Source organism: Panulirus ornatus, chromosome 69, assembly GCF_036320965.1.
Source record: "Panulirus ornatus isolate Po-2019 chromosome 69, ASM3632096v1, whole genome shotgun sequence".
In the NCBI taxonomy this organism is placed as follows: domain Eukaryota; kingdom Metazoa; phylum Arthropoda; class Malacostraca; order Decapoda; family Palinuridae; genus Panulirus; species Panulirus ornatus.
This window is the reverse complement of record NC_092292.1, coordinates 14,455,600-14,480,166: the sequence shown is the minus strand read 5'-3', so window position 1 is coordinate 14,480,166 and position 24,567 is coordinate 14,455,600. Positions and strand designations below refer to the sequence as shown.

Below are 24,567 nucleotides of genomic sequence, written 5' to 3'. Positions count from 1 at the left end.
TTCCCTTGAATTATTCCGATAATTATACAAGATTAGAAACATTATGTATAATCATAATAACGATGAAATATGAATTATGGTACAGCCGCTCACCATGCATTTCCTTCCCCTCCACCACCCACCCACCACCCACCCTTATCACAAACAGCATCGAGCGAGCTGTCATATAAGGCGGTGATGACTTGAGATGATGAATAGGAGGCGTCAGGGATCAAGGAATGGCATCTTTCGGGTCCTCCCCCTCCCCCATATTTTTTTTGTTTTTTAACAACCCAGATTCAACAACAAGAGGGAGGCGTTGGTGTGTGTGTGTGTGTGGGAGAGAGAGAGAGAGAGAGAGAGAGAGAGAGAGAGAGAGAGAGAGAGAGAGAGAGAGAGAGAGAGAGTTGTGCTTTCTCAGCAGCGGTTCACCGCTGCCAGCAACTATCGACACCCCACAACCTCCACCTCCTCCTCCTCCCTTCCGCCCCACCCACCGACGTTTGATCGACACACAGGTTCAGTAACGGGAGTCGAAGCTGGTAAATATGGTTTGCGTGGGGGGTGGAGACAATCGATACCAGTCAGCAACCGTTAATGGCCGATCCTTCGCCCGAGAATTCGGGATAGATATCTGTGTCCAACTAGTAACCCATTGATCCATTCAAACGCAATAGGAAATAATCTATATACGTTTTTGAATCAATATATCGTGCTGTTATAGGAGTTACGTGTGATAGAAAAGATTTATATATATATAATATATATATATATATATATATATATATATATATATATATATATATATATATATATAGTGTCGTTATAAGACTCACGTGTGTATAGATAGCAGAAAAGCTAACTTTATAACAGACAGTAATGAGGCATTTATAAAGAAAATAAATTTTATGACAGTTCGAACTACGAAAAATAAAAAAAAACTACGATTTTTTTTTTTAATCAGTATTTGTCAAAAACATTTGGAATATAGTTTTACCTCTCTCTGCTTAAGTGTTCATCTACCTCAGAGAACATTTTCAAAATGTCAAAAACATTTGGAATATATTTTTACCTCTCTCTGCTTAAGTGTTCATCTACCTCAGAGAACATTTTCAAAATGTCAAAAACATTTGGAATATATTTTTACCTCTCTGCTTAAGTGTTCATCTACCTCAGAGAACATTTTCAAAGTCTTTCATAGCCATGGGAACGTAATGCATCAAAAAACATGAGAGCTTAAGTCTGAAAAAATTTTCATGATTGAGATCATTCCACGTTATATATGAAAAAAAAAAAAAAAATGGCATTAACTCAAAGTTGGGAAATGGTTTAGCAGTCGTCTTCCTTGTTTCTTTTTAAGAACATTTCAGATGCAAAATCAAAAAAAAAAAAAAAAAACGCAGATATTGCAAATCAATCGTTATGAAGATTTTTTTTTAATTTCTTTTTCAATTTAGCATTTTGCCTTTTTTTTTTTTCATTTCCAGACTAATATGGAGCAAAACTTATTTCTTTTGGATGAAGTCTCACTGTAATTTTCTACAATAGTGCTTAACGTTTTTGCCAGTTATTTTAAAAAAAACTTCCCATTTTTCATGAAATCGTTCCCTGGTGCACAGGACGTTTAGAAAATAACGGCACACGTTGGTGTAATTTTTTAAATTAAAATTTCCTCACACACAACGACCGAACGGTTTTTCGTCTTTATAATCTAGATATCCTTTGAGTTATCAAAGGAATATAAACTTTTTGTGAAATATATTCTATCTTATACATTTCCAGTGACTAATTTTTGACAGGGGCAATATCCAAAAATTTGCCAATTCTTCTTGTTTATTCGGAAAGCCGAGAGACGCATTAATGTCATTTATTGATGAATTAATCAATCTAAAGATCTGTTAGGTTCAGTTATCGGACGAAATTGTTCTTCCTATATATATATATATATATATATATATATATATATATATATATATATATATATATATATACATAATTTGTTTCTCTTCTATAACTTATTTTCCCCCTCTAACTTATTTCCATCATCACTGGAACGTATTTCATGGATTATGACATGTTCAAATTTGAGTCCCCTTAAGATGAAATGCATATGTTATTGTAGAACAACTGTTCTAAGTCATTCTTATTTGAAAAGGAAGACCCGATTTCCACGATAATCTAAATTTGACGGTAATTTTATCCAGATTACTGAACAAGTAACGGACAAATAATAATAACAATAATAATAATGATAAAGATGATGATAATAATATTGACAATTATCACTAATAATAATGATAATAGCAATGATAATAATAATAATAAAGTCAATAATAACGTAATGATAACAACAATAGTGATAATGATAATAATAATAACGATAATAATAACACTAATAGTATGAATAATATCACTTTCACGTTACTCCACACATTGAAAAAGAAAATCAAAATTTTGCCCTGGCCGACCCCCTAAAGAAAATGGGGCTCGGCAAAATTCGCTAAGGGTAAACTGCCAGAGTAATACAGTACTAATTGTGATTGGGGACTCCGAGCTGGGGGGAGAGGAAGACTTCACAAAAGAGCTAGACATATAACCATTAAGGTCGAAGACTTTATAGAAAACCGAAGATTTAAAAATAGGGAAAACAAAATGGGGAATGGAAACTTTTGACGCCACATTTGATCCTTCAGGGATATAGATGAAGACAGAGTTAGATTTTATTCTTACTAAATATAACTACGAGTTTCTACAGCATCTAATGGAAGACCATTAGCCAATGGAGATAATAACATTGATAATGATACCCATTCTATTTAAGCTGATAAAATTCGACGAAATGATAGATATGAATAACTGTCTATCTTCTCCCACTTCACGATCCCGTGCATAGCATGAATGATATAGCAAAAAAAAGAAAAAGATTGGGAACCCAATCAGCGTCTGTGAACTGTAGAGATTGTCACTATGCAGTCATATAGCTTGAATATAAACACACCCCTTCCCAGCCAATCACGGCCCAGTTCGGAGAACTTCCGCCAGCCACTCACAGGCCACGTTAGATAACGTCGATTAAACCAGCCAATCACGGCAGAGCTTTGTTAGTAAAAGGACCACCAGCAACCATTCAGCGAAGAGATTATCATATGTTTGAGTCTTTGCTGCCTTCAACACATTACATTCTGAGCTCTGTGAGTCATACACGTTTATACTCACACTCGCACAGCGGCATAACTACAACCATGACTTCATTCACGGCTCATGGAATTCTTCCAGTCACAATTCTTCCTAACAGTAACATATCATAAATAATTCCAATAACGGTAAAGGAGTGAATAAATGAAGGACAGACGCAAATCCCTTCCAGCAGTGTTTTTGTGGAGTGTGTTCAACCCCCTCCCCCCCAACATATTAACAGACTAAATCGCCAGTAAAATAAAGTTAGTTCTTTTCCCTACTAGGTCCCCTGGTCAGGTAGTGGCCCCCGTATATAAAAATTACATTTATGGTAACCCAAGCCAACAAAAAGGTCATTTGGTGAGCTATAAAGAGATCAAGTCAGCGAATGAGAAAGGTTTGTGTGTAGAGGGGGAGTGGGGTAGGGAAGATGGGGGTCGTAGGGAGGAGACTAGGGGAATGGGGTTGGGGGGATGACTGGCTGGGAAGGTTGGGAGGACAGAGGAAGGGAAATATCTGAACGTCACCACTGGTAGGGATGTGTTCCCAGAGCTTCCACTGGACCCCGAAGAGACCCCTGGTTAGCCGGGGTCATGAATGCCATTAGGCAGCGCTTTGTGTGTGTGTGTGTGTGTGTGTGTGTGTGTGCGCGAATTATTTTGGTGCAAATGCATGTATGCCACACTACCAAAGGGGTGTCACACTGGACGCATACCACAGAGGGCGTTGGTCCATCATCAGCAAGATGGCTAGGGAGATCAATTCTCATCTCTTATATTGTCTAATTGTTACTAGATTATCTATAATTAACCCCACGCAGGGCAAACACACTAATACACTGATCCCTGCTCCTGTCGCCATCTGTATGGATTAGGAATTTAGGATACTATTACTGTCCTCCAGCAGATAACCTCGTCAAAGACCATCAGAACTCCCGTTATATCTGGCGTTTTAAACCACAAAGAACTCATCCTGAAGTACATGATTCAATATCATTGTAAAATAAGCGTCAAAAGGACTGTCTAGTATCGTTGTTGGGGGAGCCGTAGGACATTCTTCATGTTCTAAATAGGATTACACAGAGAGAAAGGGGAGGAGAGGAGCTTTGCAAGAACAGCAGCAATAGGAAAAGCCTGATGACACAGAGGGGGGGAAGCCATAAACTAACTGACCTCTTGTGGCTCAACATACAAACCGAGACACTAATACTGTTACCTCAGAGCACTTTAATAGGATCGGTTCCTCTCTCTCTCTCTCTCTCTCTCTCTCTCTCTCTCTCTCTCTCTCTCTCTCTCTCTGACACACACACACATATATCCACGCCGCCGAGGCCTGAGTGTCGCCCCTGTGCCCCTCTACCATAACAGGGCGTTCCAGCTTCACTTGCAAGGAGATCGTCCATGCCTTCTGCAGTAGGTAGGGTTCGTGGAACCTTCGTCACCCACGGTATTTGAGGCGAAGGCGAGGATCACTTTGACTTACCTACGTCAGGAAACCCTTTCGAGGCTGTTGACCACCTCCCACCACAGCTTCTTTCATAAGAATGACTGTTTCTTTTGCTATCAATGGCATTTCCAGCGACTTCCTAAGAAGCACTGTTTTCGTAGGTAACATCGGCGTGTGCCAAGTTCTCCGTTATATATAGGCTGGCTGAAAGAGGTAGTTCTTGATTCTCTTCACGTTCACGAATATTGTTATCCGTATCCCTCAGGTGTAGAGGGCTTCGCGTTCACATTTACCAAGATTTATAATAGATGTATTTCTTATAACGAATACAAATGCATCCTCTCCATTTGCCCCAACAATATCAACACACTTCAGTTGTCTTCATCGTACTAGGCTTATTACCACGCCCTTGTCTTACTTTACACGATCAGGCATTTGAATTCCTTTATTTTGCGTTGAAGACCAGCAATCCATAACCATGCAACAGTGCTGAGACTACTCTACCTTCAACCATACACTCACCTTTGCCACTGACCTCTCCTTCCAAACGCTTCCGAGATACACCCAGGACCTTTGCCCCCTGATCCACCTTATGATTCACTTTTGCTATCACGTCCACTCCCTAGTGCCTAAAACACTCTCGACTTCATTTAAACTTGCACTAAACTCATCCACTCACAACGTCCTGCTGCAACTCCTTATCCTACTTTTTCATTTAGTTTACATTCTAGCAATCCGTTTTCACTCACATGAAATCTTTCATGAAAACCTAATGATAATATTGGTGATAATAGTAATAATGATAATAATGATATTGATTATAATGATAATCATTGATAACACCACCACCACTACTACTACTACTACTACTAATGATAATAATGATAGTTTAATGATAATCTCAACTGAAAGCATGTGAATATGACAGATCTGCATCTAATGATATCCTGTCATTAATAATCTCTCTAAACAGAAATTATTTTGAGATAGATTGCTCTCAGTCTATTTTTCAACATATCATAATATATCCTATCAATACAGCGAAGATTGATATTAGAATAAGATTTGTTAGAGGAAAATTGAATTATATTTCCTCCCATTATATACAATGCCTCGTATTAATCACCAAAAATAGATGCGAAAGAATAGCATTCGATGAGAATCCTTATTGAATTTCTACAATCAAGGTGTTACCTTTCACTTCAGAGGGTGCTACTGTAATCAGAGAGCCCCTAAGGAATTCCCTCTCTGCTACGAATTTTGGACAAATGGTTTTACACAGTGTTTGGTCAATGTTGATATTGTGGAGGTCTATGGCTGCAATGACTCGAAGATCAGCCATAGTTTGTTTATGATGCATATCAAAGTTGAAGGATATCCTGTTACCAATGAGTAAAGATGTACAACCCTTAAGCGCGACGGTACGACCCTTGAGCACGACGGGACGGCCCTTGAGCACGACGGTGCGACCCTTGAGCACGATGGTACGATCCTTGAGCACGACGGTACGATCTTTGAGCTCGACGGTGCGACCCTTGAGCCAGACGATACGATTCTTGAGCACTACGGTACGATCCTTGGACACGACAGTGCGATCCTTGAGAACGACGGCACGATCCTTAGGCATGGCTTTAGGATCCTAGAACACAATGACATGACCTGAGTTAATCCTTGAACGGGTAAGGGCATTGCATCCAACGATTGTACCATCGTGCTCAAAGGTCGTACCGTCGTGCTCAAAGATCGTATCGCCGTGCTCAAAAGATCGTACCGTCGTGCTCAGGGATTGCACCGTCGTGCCCAAGGGTCGCAACGTAGTGCTCATGAGTGTAAATCGTCGTGTTCAAGAGGGGAATGTCATTGAGAAAGGTCCGATACACTGCACACTGCTCCCCCTACTCCTACAGTCTGTCCTCTTTGTTCTGGAACATGGTTGTGAGTTGTGCTTGTCTCTCTGTCTGAAGTTGTCAGTATGTGTGTGGTTGCCACAATACTTAACCTCCCATTTTCTTTAATTTCTTTACTTTTTTTTTTTTTTCATACTATTCGCTATTTCCCGCGATAGCGAGGTAGCGTTAAGAACAGAGGACTGGGCCTTTGAGGGAATATCCTCACCTGGACCTCTTCTCTGTTCCTTCTTTTGGAAAAAAAAAAAAAAAAAAAAAAAAAAAAATTCATGTTATGAGACTTCCCTGTAAGACCAGAGGCAAAAGCGAAATGGTAATGGCCATTGATCTGTTCATCTTTACTAAGTACAGAAGTGCGGGTCTTCATGTTGATAACAATGGGCTTAATTGTTATCTTCATTGCCATAATGAGAATAATTATGATCATGAAAATACTAATGATAATAATTCATATAATGACAATGGTGTGTGTGTGTGTGTGTGTGTGTGTGTGTGTGTGTGTAATTAATTAATTCAAAGACGGCCTGGAACATAGTTTAGTTAAGGCAGGGGTATGTGAAGATGAGGATATAGTGAAGAGAATAGTGAACCTTGCTTAGTGATTATACGAGCACGGCGAAGATAAGGGCGTAGTAAGAACATAGTAAAGGTAAAGACATAGTGATGATATCCTTCGATATGAAAACGGTGTGGTGAAGGAGTGAAAAGCGATCATGAAATGAAAAAAAAAGCTTGTGGATGTAGCTTCGTGAAAATATGAATGTTGTATAGATAGGCTGTAGTGTGAAACAGGATTGAAGATGGGGGTAGTGTAGTGAAGATGAACGTGACGAAAAATGAATTTGTAGTGAACACAAGGGTGTAGTGTTGATGAAGGCTTAGCGAAGATGAGGTGGTGGTTATAATAATAATAATAATGATAATAATAATAACAAAAATAATAATAATAATAATGATAATAATAATAGTAATAATAATAATACTGAAAATAATGATAATGATAAAAGAAAAATCAATTGATCACATTAATAATAAAAACAGTAAATACGAAATTACTGATGATAAATCTATTAACAAATGAAATAAATAATTCACGGTGATATCATTTCAGATAACGCCACTAAGAACAGAACCGATAAAGTCATTGTTATCATACGTTTTACTGATGACTCCAATCTGCAATCTTCATTGTTGTTGTCAATTCATCATTTTTTATCATTACTCTTATCATAATCGTTATCACTCTGTACGAATTGTTTAAAAAGAAAGCAGAACAGGAGGAAGAACAAGATGAAAGAGAAAACGGTACCCTAAGAAGAACAAGATGAAGAAGAATGAAGAATGAAGGATGAAGAAGAAAGAAAAATACAAGAAAAATGAGGAAATGAATTGAGATAAAGAAAGGAATGGAGAAGTAACTGAGACATTCATGTAATTGTAGACAATTAGGACGGAATGGTCTAATAAAACCAACATAAACCAAGATAGAGAAAAAAAACCCAGGTCCATTGTAGCTCCGTCATTGGATGATACTCCGCGAAGATTATCTTCATAATAACTCAAAAATAATTCACTTCCGCTGTGGCAGCTGCAGTAGTTATTCCCAAACAATCTGATAATCATTTTCGGGGGGGGGGGGGTTGTTGAGGGGCTTTGAAGAGAGGGGGTATTTAGGGGGGAGGTGTAGGTGGTAGTGTGGGAGGTGGTGAGGTTTTCCCCAACTCTTGAAATGTACGAAGACGTTGGTTTTCGTTGTGTGTGTGTGTGTGTGTGTGTGTGTGTGTGTGTGTGTGTGTCACAGCCGTTGTGAGGCAGAGAAGTTGTAGTGATTTATGAGTATATATATTACTGCTAGTTAGGTATCGTTTTCAGCCCTCTCTCATTCCCTCACACACACACACACACACACACACACACACACTTAGAATGAAATTAAGCGAGAAACATGTTGGAAAAGACGTACAGAAGTACTCTCGCAGCATAAGAGTGGCGGATGAATGGGATAGAATGATGGAAGACATGGCTAATGCTGACAGCATGCATAAACATAAGAAGTTATATGTTATTAAAGAATGTTGAAGAGATGTGTGCCCCACGAGTGTAAAACTCCCTCCCTCCCTCCCTGTGAAGTACAAATAATTACTTCGAAATACACATAGTACAACATCCAGACGCCAAAAGATGAGGTTTAAGAGCAATTTTGTTAAAAAAGAGGTTGTAAAGTAGAGTCACAGTACAGTAATGAATGAATGAAATAAACTGAATGAGAATGTAGTAATACAGCACACATGTTTTAAAGTGTTGCATGAGAGTAGAGATATGTTCAAGAGATGGGTCACCCCACGAGTTTACAACACCCTCCCTGTACTGCATGAATAGGTAATTGCACACACACACACACACACACACACACACACACACACACACACACACCACACACAGCAGTGCTGGTGTGATATTTAATTGGTTCAGTGTGGATGTGCATGCTACGTGCAATGATGCTATCTTCAACTCCGATAACGGGTGGGAGGGATCTCATTCCCTACTTCAGGAGAGAGAGAGAGAGAGAGAGAGAGAGAGAGAGAGAGAGAGAGAGAGAGAGAGAGAGATAACTTGCTCTTTTTTGTTATTTGGGTTATACATCCGTTCATAGAGTCCAAGGTATATATATATATATATATATATATATATATATATATATATATATATATATATATATATATATATATATATATGGTCTACTGCAGAAGTGAAATATGACTTATTACATGTACATACACCTGCGGTCATTACACACATACGATGGGATATCGGCTCATCTTAATTGCACGAAGTGTTATGAAGGAATATAGGCGAACAGGATGTATTAACTGGTAATTAGCGTATACGTTTCTTCGGAACACCTGTACAGATGTTTTATCTACACTCCGTTCCGCTGGAGGGAACGCCCGATCACGGAGCTGGTATAACGTTGGCTGTTTCGCACAGGGAAAGACAATGGAACTGTTGATGTCTATATAAAATGGGTTTTGGTCTTGGTCGCATTCATGAAGAGGGATTTTGAAGTGAGCGCAGAACGATGTGATGTGATACGGCATCCATCCATCCATCTCTCTCTCTCTCTCTCTCTCTCTCTCTCTCTCTCTCTCTCTCTCTCTCTCTCTCTCCATTCATGAAGGGGAGTTTGAAGTGAGCCCAAAACAAGGTTATGTGATAAGGAATCCCCCCCCCCTCTCTCTCTCTCTCTCTCTCTCTCTCTCTCTCTCTCTCTCTATTCATGAAGGGGAGTTTGAAGTGAGCCCAAAACAAGGTTATGTGATAAGGCATCCATCCCCCCCCCCCCTCTCTCTCTCTCTCTCTCTCTCTCTCTCTCTCTCTCTCTCTCTCTCTCTCTCTAGGCATGATGATGACGTGTATGTAAATGCGAGAATAAGTCTAAACACAACATTCTCAAATGTTCAAATCTTCCCGAAGCGATCTCGTATTTTTCGAACGTGCATCGCATATGGATTTTTTTGTTTTTTTGGAGCAGCCCTTAGACTAATATAGTCATTTACGCATATAACCGGAAGGAGGAGAAGGAGAAGGAGGAGGAGGAGAAGAAGGAGGAGGAGGAGGAGGAGGAGGAGGAGGAGGAGGAGGAGGAGGAAGAGGTGATGGGAGTCTGTACGTACGGCATCTTTTTTTGTTTTTTTGCCTCAGTTGTTTCAGAGTAAAGATAAAAAAAAAAGAATAAACACAGGAAACAGAAGGGAATGTTAGAAAAAAATAAACCATAAACCTTGTTCAATAAAGATGTGATATCTTCAAAATGAGCTGTTCGGGATCTTTTTATGATCGTGCGTTTTGTATAAATGAAATCTGGTATTTAACTGGTAAAGATGAGGGACAACTTTTTGGGAAAACACCTTACAACGTCTTGTCTTACATGGATCTTCATCGCTATTTACATAAAGCAAGATAATTTCCCACACAGACGCTGGGCGAAAATCAATATCGAAGGTAATCCATCAAAATATAATCTGCGTTGCAAAATAATTTACGGTCAGGTGATGTTCATAATAATAATAATAATAATAATAATAATAATAATAATAATAATAATTGCGATACTAATAGTGATACTAATAGTGATGATAACAATAATGATAACAATAGTGATGATAATATAATAGTAATAATGATAATAATGATATATTTTTTATCTATTATCATCATTATTATCATAAAGAAAATGAAATGATAATGATAATACACTCCCTTATCTCTCGTCAACAACTTGCGTTGGTCATCATACCCTCACAGTACAGTACATGACCGTTATATCATTCCGTTGACCCTGCGCTCCGTTAATAAGATTCCCTGAGCCACCATTCCGTAAAGAGAACCTGGAACACCGCTACGTCAAGTTATAATACAGTAGGACAAACGCTACAGTCCAGTCCAGTACCTTTGTGCAATCGGCGAAGAGGGACGATTGAGCCGATGCCGCTAAGTGAGGAAAACCAGCAAGTTAGCGAAGATAGGGGCTCCCTCAAGTTAGCGAAGACACGGGGTTCCCCCAGGTTAGCGAAGACACAGGGCTACCCCAAGTTAGCGAAGACACAGGGCTACCCCAAGTTAGCGAAGACACAGGGCTGCCCCAAGTTAGCGAAGACCGGGGCTCCCCCAAGTTAGCGAAGACACAGGGCTCCCCCAAGTTAGCGAAGACACAGGGCTCCCCCAAGTTAGCGAAGACACGGGGCTGCCCCAAGTTAGCGAAGACACGGGGTTACTCCAAGTTAGCGAAGACACGGGGCTTCCCCATGCTAGCAAAGACACTGGGTTACTCCAGGTTAGCGAAGACACAGGGCTCCCCCAAGTTAGCGAAGACACAGGGCTACCTCAAGTTAGCGAAGACACGGGACTCCCCCAAGTTAGCGAAGACATGGGGCTACCCCAAGTTAGCGAAGATAGTCCCCCCAAACCCCCAAAACGAGGGTTCTTACCAACACCTTTCCACCCCTTACAGTGTAAGTAGGTAACTAGACATCAGTGAAATAGTAGGTAGAGCAAGCAAGCAAGCAGGTGAACTTAGCGAGCAGGCAACAGACACCAACAACTTTAGAAGGTAGAGCAGAAACATTTCTAAACAGAAACATTTCTAAGAATGAAAGTACAGAGAGAGATGGCAAACTAAACATATAACACCGACTTAAAGCTGACCTGAAATCCACAATTTTTTTTCCTACGGAAGTTTAGAGGGAGAGAACAGATTACGTAGATAATTTTTTTCTTTGGGAGTTTCGCAGGATAAACTGATTACGGAGGTAGGTAAAAAAGTGAGTCAGAAGGGTTGTAGATAATCTACTGGATATCTGAGAGATAGTGTAGATGTTTATCTTTGTCACTAAAACTCGGTAATTTCATCTGAGATAAGAAATTAGATAGGAAATAAAGAGATAAGTCAGCAGGCATAGTAGTTGGCGCAGAAACAATATTGTCGGTAACTCTGAGGGAGCGCATAGCGGGTAAGATACAGGGCGAACATAGCAGGTAGCGCAGAAAAACCAAACAGCAGGTAGCGCGGACACGCAACACGGCAGGTAGCGCGGACACGCAACATGGTAGGTCGCTCAGAAACGCAACGCGTAAGGGAGAGAGGGAGAGAGACGCAACACACAGCAGGTAGCGCAAAGAAATAGCAACACAGCAGGTAGCGCAGACAAAACATAGAAGGCAGCGCATGGGGGTAGCACAGCAGTCAGCGCAGACATACGACACAGAAGGCAGCGCAAAGACAACACAGCAGTTAGCGCAAAGGGATAACAGCAAAATGCGGAAAGGAACCGCATGGCAAGTAGCGCAAAGACAACACAGCGCTTAGCGCAGAGAACCAACACAGCAGTTAGCACAGAGGACCAACGCAGTAGGCAGTGCATAGGAACAACAGAGAGCGGGTGGCACAGAAAAGCAACAGAGCAGCTAGGATAAAGGGACAGCATAGGTCGTATAACAGAGACACGCCACAGCATATAAGTTTGAGATCCAACACAGCAGGTAGTGCAGGGATAAATCACAGATGGTAGCACAGACATAACACAGCAGATAGGGGCAAAAACACACTACACAACAGGTGGCACAGAGGAACTACACAGCAGGTAGCACAGAGGAATTGCACAGCAGGTAGTACAGAGAAACAGTACAGGAGGTGAAGCAGAGATACAACATTACAGGTAGCGCGAAAGGGCAAACACAGCAGGTAGCACAGCGGGGGAGGAGGAGGGGAACACACGTCTGGCAGTTTATGAGCCACGACACAGCAGGTAGCGAAAAGAGGGACAAACTCAGTAACAAAAGAGAAACAACACAGCAGGTAACACAGAGAGAGAGAATCACCAGAGACAACGCAGATGATGAACAACATAGCAGGCAGCGCAGGGGACAACAGAGCAGCCAACGCAGAGAATAACATAGCGGAGAGCTTGTATATATTAAAATAGTCGAGGTGATAAATGCAGTGTATCGAAGCACGCGCGTCATACACTACCAACGCCACTATAAAATTCTTATCATTTTTATCAAAAAAAATGATGAAATTCATTGAAACGTGTGTTTATCTATCTGTATATCTATCTTTGTATCTACACACACACACACACACATATATATATATATATATATATATATATATATATAGATAGATAGATAGATAGATATATAGATATAGATATACTCACACGACTCTCCACATGGGGAACTTGCTCCTTGCATGTGAGTGTGTATATTGACGTCCTTTAAGACATGAGGGGTCTTATGACGATGGCATTATACAGAGAGAACTACGAGTGTTTTCGGCCTCCAACACAAGCCAGGGTGTGTGTGTGTGTGTGTGTGTGTGTGTGTGTGTGTAGGTGGGGGGGGGTTCCTACTTCTCAATAGACACCCTTCATGATCGATCGCTGTCGCGGAGTCTCTCAAAAACTTGATAAGACTAATAGATAAAAGACGCACACAACATCAGGCAACGGTTATTTAATCCTGTATGTACGAGTTTTAATTCCCCCCCCCCCCCCCCCTCACACACCACTTCTGTTAAGAGCTTCTCATTTCAAAAAGTTTCATTAAGTTTTAAGGGGATGAAAGAAATATATAATGGATATATGCCAATCTTACGACATATATATATATATATATATATATATATATATATATATATATATATATATATATATATATATATATATATAATATGTTATTTATGGGAAACGCTTAAAAGATTCATTAGTTTTAATACACACTCGACATGACCTCATTAAAATCGATCCTTTTGAATACACATGAATTTACACCCAAGTAATTACCAGTGATATTTTGAGCTAAGTAGCGAAATATTGATCAGTTCATATCTGAGGGGTCGAAAGTGGTAAGGTGGTGGAGTAGCAGCTTACGCTCAGTGCGAGCGCTCGACTGATCGGCTTTCCAAAACCTCGGGTGTCATCCGAGCAGCGATAACACTGGCTGGCCCCGCACTGTCTTAAACCATATCATAGTCTTATATGTCTTTGTCGAGATTTTAGCTAGATTAGTCTTAATTACAAGGGTGAAAAAGGAGCGACGATAGGCCTTCGGAAGGCAAAAAGGGGGAAACGTGTCTTTTTGCCTTAGGTCTGACGAATGTATGTAAATATACATAGGAGTTTTGGTAACATTGTTGTGTTATGAGGAGGTTTATATATGTATGTGGTGGTTAAGTCTGGTAACTTTGTGCATGGTACACGCGGCGACCCGGTGGCTGCCAGCGTTCGAGACACTGAGCAAGACGTCCTGCGATTTGCAGTACATTGCGTTTTTGCTATATACCAAGATGGGGCTCGGTTCGATTCATATTTTCCCCTGAGGGTGTACATTGATTACAACGTCCATTTGCGTTAGAGGGAAGAGTTGGGCCCTGTGGCGCGGATTAATGAGCGTAGAATATATTGATAAGCGATTGACGATGAACGTTAAGTGGGAGAGAGAGGGTTTAATGAAGGAATAAGGACACGAACACTACACACACAGCATAGGAGGGAAATGAATACTTTAAAAAATATGAAACGCATCACAACCGAAATTTCGTTTATCTGATGCCAACATCGCTCGTTTTCGTGTGGGTACTACCAATAAAATATCGTCATACATAGAAAACACGACGGAAAATATGAAAACTCCATTTTTCAAAAGATTTCGAAGAATTTTCAGTTTTTCTTTGGTACCGCCCATTATAAGGGCAGTGACATGGAGAATGAATCCTATGGTAATCTCATGATCCGCCCTCATTGCATGAAGATATCATTTCTATATTTCAGCAAATACTTCAAATTCGAAACGAACGCTAATTAGTTCCTGTAAGACGGTATTTTTGAGCATTAGTCAGCTGTCAATCCCTCTTGTAAGATTCTATATTCTGCACAGGAATATATATATATATATATATATATATATATATATATATATATATATATATATATATATATATATATATATATAATGGTTGGGTGTAAACAGGTACTGCCTTCAATGTGTCAAAAGTATTACTAGAATTTCTTCTTATTCTTGTCTTATTATCGTTCACTATAAACCTGGGACATTCCCTGCATATATGATATAAACCCAAAACTTTACGTTACACTGGTTTAATCCTGACATTTCACCAATGGACTGTTTATATATCATGCGGTAGTTGTAGACGCCGTCTGTCCACCAAACCTTTTAAAATATTTGCGGTTATAATAATTGAGAATTCGGTGCCGGACAGTTCATAATAATAAACTTAAGACCAACTGGTTATAGGCAGTTTAATCACAAGCGAGAGAGAAAGCCCTCACAACGCACGTCTCTCATTACGAACAGTATAGAATCCGTGTCTGTATGTACGTAAACCCTAACGCATACGGTATCAAGACAGTATATAAACTTATGACCTTAGCTACCGACCATGCAAGGACAGCATCTAATTCTAAAGCTTCAGCTACGGACATAACAAGAACGGTATGTAATCTTAACTACTACGGACAATATACAAAAAAGAAGGACACTATATGAACCTAACATTATAGCCATGGACGGTTATATATACTCCAGGTGAAGCGGACCCCGCTGAGGAAATAACCCGGATGTGGAATATTAAAATACCATTAGATAGTTCCTTTAAGATAAAAGAATTTCAGGGTGTTCAGCAGTGGCAGTACTGGGCGGGATATAACATTAAGACATCACCAAATCCCAGATCGAATCTAGTGCAGAATGGGCGTCTTTTCCACCGCATGACAAACCCTTTAAGCGGTAAAGCTTAAGTCTCGCTCCCACTCAGGGTATACATGATGGCTATACAACACCCATAGTTACACTCGAACACACTAGCCCCCTCTACCATCCACAAGAAGGGTAGTGGGTACGTTACTATTTCAGCACTCGTATGAAGGCTACGTCCATGGACGTCTCATTACGATATCCCTCCAGTGTGCCTCCGTTGGGTAAGTGCTGCCGTGACCGCTGCTTTCAAGACGCAGCAGCAGGTGGCAAGTAGTGCTGATGGCAAACAGACTGTTTGCCGTTTTTATGGGACTTACTCTTACACACACTTAACGCTATCCCTGTTGATCCCTTTTCTAAGTTTACCGTCGTATTTCTACGTCTCAATAGATGATATAAATGATAACAGAATTAACCAACTTATGATGATACTGTGTGTACAGTACTGTCATGGGGGGATAAGAACGTAAATAAAAACATCTGGTCGCTGCTATTCAATCATGAACAACCACAAAACCATAACAGTTATAGGATGTGATTATCAGTTACAACCGCAAGTGACGATTGACAAAAAAAAAAAAAAAAGAAATAGCTTACCGTACATAAACAGTCCGTGTCTTTCATGGTTATGGCATCTATAGTCGATTTTCGAAGCTATATGTTACGTGGAGTGTTTGCTGTCCAAAAGGTAATTTTCTCCACACAAATTCTTGTAATAACATGGAATGTCATCACAGGTTAAAGTCGCATCTGTTTCAGTATTTGTCAAACACAAGGATGATTATAATTGGCAGTTCTCTTCAAGAGCAAATTTATCAACCTGTCATTATCATGCAACACTGTGAAATGAATATAGCAAATTTTCCTACTATTTTCTGTTGGTGTTTCTGATATTCACTTTTGAGAATGAAGCGAAACACTGGATTAAAAGACAGGACACAAAAGTTAACACTGAATCGATTAATAGAACACAAAACGTAACACTAAATCGATTAACAGAACACAAAATGTAACACTAAATCGATTGATAGAACACAGAAGGCAACACCAATTCATTCAAATTTCCTGACTCGATTCAGCCTGAGTTGCAATAGGACACAGAGTACATTATAGTGCCAACTCAATCTATAGCTAATTTGGCACTTGAGACGGTAATCAGGGTAATAACATTAATAACCATGGAAGAATAGAGGTGCTCTGAAGCCAAGATCGACATTACAATATCAAAAAGCAAGGTGCAGTATTTTCTTCCTTTTTTTTCCCCATTTTGATCGCTGTAACGCAAAATAACAGGTAACGACTCTCGAGCTTGTAACGACTGATACTTCTCGTTTAGGCATAATAGAACTACAGTGAAGGTGATGCCTTTTTACAATCGCTGGTAAAGACAACAGCTGGTTAAGAAAGACGAGAAAAGTCGAGGGCGATGTCTTCTTTGGTCGCTGGTAAAGACTGCGCCAGCTGGGCAAAAGGGATGGCGACAACAACAGCACGGGAACTAGTCGTTTGGGTTCTCCAGTAGCAACGGAGCCCAACAGAGCCACTCGGGACCTGTCATGATAATCCCTATAATTGCGATCAACTGGATAATTCCTCCGCTCGACACGGAGATTGTGAGGTGCGGAGAGGGAGGGCGTTTCGCCTGGATTATCTACTGTTCCTTCAGCAGTGAGTCTCCTCCTCGTGTCAACATAAGGCTCTCAGGAGGCAGCGGGGGTGGTAGTATAAATCAAATATATCAACAATCATCATAAGCCTTGAGATCTGATCAAACAATTCCAGTTATGATTCTCGCAAGGATCGATGGCTTGCAAATGATCGCTACTGTTAGAATCAGACACCTAACAATAATATATACAAGTTGTCAAAGTATAGGATTTCAAGCGGATCTTTGAGGACCACTTGAACTGTTTGTCACTTTAAAAGTGGAACGTACAGCAAACCTCAATAGATCCGAAAACAATGATAGGCGTTCACAACTTGCTAAAAGTCTCCCCCCAAAAAATGCGTCACAAAATCTTAAAAGAGCGTAGGGCTGGTGGTGACGACTGTGGTCAATGCGTCGCTTCTCCACACCAGTGCGCAAGTTCGTTCATAAACATAACATTACTTCCGCGAACCATCCATAGGCTTTAGAGGATCAGATCAAATCCTCAGTACCCTCCACAGAAATCTTTCCCTCAAGCAAATCCTTAATCCCCCTTCAGCACGCAATCCTCCGATAAAATCCACGAGATTCACATCAGACACCAACACAAAAGATAACTGTGGACGTATTGATAGCCACCGGGACTCGAGTCTATCATGAATTGATCATGGGTGTACTTGCGCACAACTTGTTCTCTAAACCTCGAAGGGCTTGCCTTATAAACAACCCTTACCAACGCTGAGGTAACAAGCCTGTTGAAGGTCAGGTCAGGTTCCAGGCGAGGTATCTTCTCTAAATTCTCTCCTTCCGTTTACGCTTACCTCCATCACCTATTCTTACTAGTGATACAAATTACATACTATTAAAACAAAGGGGGTTAGGATTCCAGGCTCGTTCGTAGTGTTTGCTTCCCTTGTTAACGCCGTCTCTAAAATACGAGACCCGGATGAACTGTGGCTAAATACGGGTTCCTTAATGCAAATACTTTAGGTCTGGAAAGACAAGGGAATTATAAGAGGCGTGAAAAGCGTACGTGAACGCTGGCGGAAGGACATGATAATATGGGTTAAATGTAATTCATTTAACATTTGGGAATGAATTATCATACAAGATACTTTTCAAAACATTATATACATTATATCTAATGTACAACTAGTGTAGACTACACAGTTATAACTACAAGGATCACGGTGATATAAATCACACTAGATATAATTTTCATTCTCGAAGTCTCAAGCTTTGAATATCTTTATAAACTCGTCAGCTAATTAACTCCAATGCTAATTTTTCAATCGGCAAAAATAGCTCTCGAAAGTAACAACAATGCCATCAAAGTTACATTCTTTTTTTTTTTTTCTTCTTTTAAACATTTCTTTACGAAGGTGACCGAAAACGACCGCCAACCCACAACATTACATGCGAGTGACGTGTGATTAATCATAACTTCCCGTCCGTCTAACTGGTGTACTAACAATCTAACGATGACTATATGCATCGTCTAACTGGTGTACTAACAATCTAACGATGACTACATGCATCGTCTAACTGGTGTACTAACAATCTAACGATGGCTATATGCATCGTCTAACTGGTGTACTAACAGTCTAACGATGGCTATATGCATCGTCCGACTGGTGTACTAACAATCTAACGATGGCTATACGCATCGTCCAACTGGTGTACTAACAATCTTAACGATGACTATATGCATCGTCTAACTGGTGTACTAACAATCTAACGATGGCTATATGCATCGTCCAACTGGTGTACTAATAATCTTAACGATGACTATATATAGCATCGTCCAACTGGTGTACTAACAATCTTAACGATGACTATATGCATCGTCTAACTGGTGTACTAACAATTTAACGATAGCTACATGCATCATCTAACTGGAATACAAACTATCTAATGATATTTAGGGAACGAGAATTCTGAATATTCAGTTGTATTGAGATGATTAAAAGCCAGCCCTGAATTTGTCATTGAAAATTCAAGAGGCTAATTGCACGTATGTGGTTGGGTGATGTGCAGCGGCTGTCAAGTGATATTCAAGCTTTACTTCACCAGCTGCACAGAGGAACATGGTGCACTGCTCACCACAATCACAAATTGAGGTGAGACAATTTCGGGGAAAAAAAAAAAAATATGTACACAATTAAGTAAATGAAAATGTCACATGAAACAAACAGACCCTAGTCCATTTTTCCTCTTTCTTTTTTTTCAGAAGGAATTTATATATCACACGTATTTTCGCCAGCAGTGGATGAGCGAAGATATTATTCTATGCTCCTTTGAAATATGGCAAATGACACTCGCGTCAGCAAGCAGTGGACAATATTGATATGAAGTGTTGCGTCTGATGACAAGAGACGAGTAGGGAAAAATGAAGCTATTCACATACGCTATATATATATATATATATATATATATATATATATATATATATATATATATATATATATATATATCATTTATATACATAATCGAAAACAGAAAAGTTTTCTCAGTAGAGAAAAACTATATGCGAATATTTCTATCCAAAAAGAAAAAAAAGACGCCAAAATTCAGATTTATTTCAGTCCTTAAATTTTTCTCATAGTTACTAGGCAAACTCACACCACACTCACGCAATTCCGTCAAAAATGATAATCACTTGAAGAAAGAAAAAAGAAGGAAAAGCACATATGTAGCAGCTGTATGTAGCGCACGGTAGCCTCGCACACACACACACACACACACACACACAACACACACACACACACGTGCCGCAAAACCAACCCCTGATGTCCCCACGCAGCCGTGGAACTCTCTCGTATATTGCCAAATACTTAAGTTAAATCCATGAAAATCATTTCGTTGAACGCCCACAAAACCAGTATAAAATCACTGTCATCATTCCATCGTGGTAAGAAAGACTGAATAATGTCGTTAATAGAATGGTAAGCAACTATAGCGTACATTGCCTCTGTCGACATAATGTCTCCAACGCCAAATCACAATGTTCTGGAATCGATTGGGAAAAAACACACAAAACAAATTTCAAAGTGTGGGAAGTACTGGCGACATAGACAATAAGAAAATTAATAAAAAGTTAAAAAAAAAAATAATGTCATTAAATAAGCGAGAGAGAGGGGGAGGTAAAAAGTGTTGGGTAGAAGAGTTTTTTTGCATCAAAACTCTCATATATAACAAATCTGTTTGAAGACCATGTTGTGATGAACCTACCAGCGACTTCCGATCCATCTTGGCCCAGACGAAGTAAATAACAAGAGCCTGGAGTTCTTATGTGTCCCTGGGGGAGAGCCGCCGTCAACACAGACACACACACACACAGACACACACGTTATGTCAGAATTGTGTGTCCTCGTTTATAACAAATACGCATCTGGTCACACCTTGGCCAAAGGCGAACTGTTGAACATCAACCACGGAATTATGGCACTATCACACACCGTAAACTTTTGTTCACTACACTTGATATATATATGTGTATATATTTATATATATCTATATATACAAATTGTATAAACATCCTCGAAGTATTCTCCAAATTGGGCAAAAAGATTCCACCAATGAATTTCCTGTACGTGTAAAAGCCAGGTTATTCGGAAAAAAAATTGTTGAAAGGCACCGTCCAAGCGTCGCAAAAGAAGAAGTTTAAAAGACTCGTGTAGTCCCAGCGGTACGGAGCCAACACTGTGTCACCGTGTGTTGGCGCAGGCCCGGCACCACGGTATCCACAACCTCATCACCACCACTACCACACCGGCGATCACCACCACAAGGCGACTGTGACACTGAGGAGGGCCACCGCCGCCGCCACCAGGACCTGCAGCCGGCACACGCAACGACTGCTCGCCGCCACCATCCTGACGCGACGCTGCCCACACCCTCGCAGGCCAGCTGCCGCCGGCAACGTGATCAGTACACCGCTGCCGACAGAGACGCAGCCTCGCGCGGGACCATACTCCTACTGGCGCTCAGGTTGGGGGCGGCAGGTGGTGGTTCGTGCCCGAGTCTCACAGCTGGTGCTGCGCCAGGTGGTGTGTGTGTGTGCACGGTCCGCTGCTCTAACTAAGGCGGTGGTGGTGTGGATGTGATGGACCTGCTGCCAACAAAACACCTTCCTACACTCGCCTAGCCGCCGCCAGACTAAGCCTCGACCCTCACCGCCGATATGATATCCCCACCGTAACTATAATTGCAATCTGGGAGCCAAGGTAGTAATTTGGGCGGCAGCAAGTTCTCCGCTTGTGGTGGCTGGTGTGGGGGGTAACCCGCGGCAATGTTGCTGTGGGTCTCGGCACGTCAAGAATCACAGGAGAGGGGACGAGAGAACCCGGGGGGAATGGGGTAGTGCGCCCTCACCCACGGACAGTGGACATCGACCAAAACACCTACAGTCTCATACTTACAAGGCCTCCTCCTTTCTCCGTTGTGTAAATGTCCGTCCGATTGGAAATATTTAGATCGGTGAGCATCATTGATGCAGGATGGTCAAGCAAATCACCAATCGCAAGATTAGGTCACAAGGGGTCACAATATGACTGGAGAGGTCACTCTAATGATAGTCCACTGCGTCGTGATTACAGTGGTTACAGGTCTGATTACCAGGTAGACCAAACAATCACCATACTTAGGGCCAAACAACTGCCTCACGACAGACCAAGTACTCAACTTACACTGATCTCGTACAAGTTATCACTCAGCAGCTGAGCGGGCTGGCGTAGGCGGGGCGTGGGGCGGGAGGCTCCGCCCCAGTGCGCGTTATGCGTCCCTAGTAAGGCAGCCCAGGGTGGCAGGTGCCAATCGTGGCAGCCGAGGAGCCCCGAGTGACGGCTGCCCCACCCCCTGAATCACCAACCCCGCCCACCACGCCCACCAACCCCAACCACTGCCATCTACCGGACACCTCGTACACTACCCATCTTTACAACTGCAGAAATGCCTGGACCGCGGTTTGGACGTGAAAATAAGGGGTTAGCTTGCTTCTATGACGGCAGTACGTATTAAATAATGGTAGTCACTTGTTGGATCCGTCCTCCAGTCTTTCATTATGCATATTTGAACAAGCACTTGGGATGACTAACACCACGAGAGGGCGTTAATTGCTGATACCAACACGTGTGGAATGACGGAGGTCCTGTAGGAAGGTGCCGCCCTTCAGTACCCAGCCAATTTGAGTTAAGTGAAACCCAACATCATCGCGACGCCTCCTGTAGGGGTACCCGTCACAGGAAGTTTCCCGCCTGCTTGTTGTGGTGTAAATAACGCCCAGCTGAAGAGGGGGAGAGAAAGAGAAAGAGCAGGGGGTGTGGCGGTGGTAAGAGGCAGGAGAGGAGCTAGGTGGGGCGATCCCCCCACCATCAGACGCGGAGGTCAAGTGGTGGTTACTACTGTCCCTGTGGCGGAGGCCCATCAGCGCCACGCGTCCGCCTCAACTCGACAGGAAGAACACACACTTCCCCCGACTACCACCACCGCCACCGCCACCAGCCCTCATGCAGTAAGAAGGGTGGGACTGTGGCACCCGGCTAGTGGGAGGATGAAAATCCCTACTGCTACTGCTGTTGGCGGTTTCTCGAGAACGATACGATTTCAAAAAAGGTTTCCAGGAGGGTAGAAACCACAGGTAGCATCTCCTCCAGAAGGCGATTCTAATGCATAACCTACCGATACTACCGGTGCTGTGGAATGACGTAAGGAATGTCTTAAGTTAGGGGTTTGGAGGTCCTGAGGGAAATGAAAGAGAGGAGGTTGATGGAGAAGCGGTCTTCATTCACAGCTCCATCTCCTGAGGAGGGAAGGAGTGAGTGCTGACCTGACTTAACTCACAGCTTTTTACAACAGCTCAAACCGGTGCCCACCACATAGAAATCCCGCCGTCTGGTTCAGCCACACCTGCCTTACTTGTTCTGACAGCACGTCTCCTCTCCGGCGGAGTGAGTACTTAATCATTCTCAAGGGCTTCCGTTAATGCGAATGAGGGTAACCGCGGACATACAGGATGGTGTATGAATGCGAAATGAAATACCCGTAGGGATAAATCTGACGATGCGTTGGGTGTATAGTTACTGAAATTTGAAGTATATCTTCTCACTTAAGCAGAACACTAAGATCCTGAGATCTTGAGATACACAAACAGGCATAGAAACACATATATATATACACACACGTATAAATAAATAAATATATATATATATATATATATATATATATATATATATATATATATATATATATATATATATATCCCTGGGGATAGGGAAGAAAGAATGCTTCCCACGTATTCCCTGTTTATCGTGAAAGGCGACTAAAAGGGGAGGGAGCGGGGAAGTGAAAAGAAAAAAAAAAAAAAAGAAAAAATATTATATATATATATATATATATATATATATATATATATATATATATATATATATATATATATATATATCACAGGCTTTCAATACTCATTTTATCCAGAATGAATATAAACACATTAAATCGCTTTTAACTTCAACAATTTTCTCTTTCTCTATTACAACTGGAGATAATCATACTCAGGTTAGCAGGGACCTTTGAGGTACTGAAAATAAAAGAGAAAATTGGGAATGAAACCATCTAAGCCTCAGCCTCAATGTGCATGTAGCTTGTCACAGAGAGCAGAGATAGAAGCAGCCTTGAACATGATAATTATCGAAATGATATTCAGAATAACTTTTCTCTTGTGTTTCCAATGCTGGGAAAACTTCGTCATAATTCACAAGAGGATTATAGTAAGAGTTACAACTTCATTCCGTCGTTCCAGACAAGCGTGCGTTCCAGGTCACTGAGTGCGAAAATAGAGAGAATTCCTGTGATTTTTAAAAGTTAATTGTGTCACTCAAGTAAATGTTGATAGGTACACATCTAGCTGATAGGGATTTGTTTTGTACCTGGATAGCTTGATTGAAGCCAAGAGACTAGTTAAAGATAGGAATTATCAATCAGATAACTGCTCTTTAGCAAACTAAAGGAAAGAATGATAGAGTATTAGATTAATCTAGTGACGTAATAGACTTAAATGGTGTGTGTGTGTGTGTGTGTGTGAATAGCGAATCCTTAAAAGGTTGAAAGGTCAATGAGTGTTTGTGAGATCTAAGTAGA

The 24,567-nt window shown here is 41.0% G+C and overlaps 1 protein-coding gene across 6 annotated transcripts in view; it reads right to left on the bottom strand.

Moving 5' to 3' along the window:
* LOC139747638 (transcription factor Sp9-like) overlaps positions 1-23,455 on the bottom strand; it is a 135,797-nt gene extending 112,342 nt beyond the window's left edge. For 2 of the 6 annotated variants that reach the window (XM_071660139.1, XM_071660140.1), the window contains exon 1: positions 21,855-23,455. In XM_071660139.1, the coding sequence (XP_071516240.1) occupies positions 21,855-21,923 (69 nt within the window). In that variant the 5' untranslated portion in view covers positions 21,924-23,455. The other 4 variants (XM_071660144.1, XM_071660145.1, XM_071660141.1 and 1 more) reach the window with 4 other exon arrangements.
* Between the last annotated feature and the right edge of the window lie 1,112 nt (positions 23,456-24,567).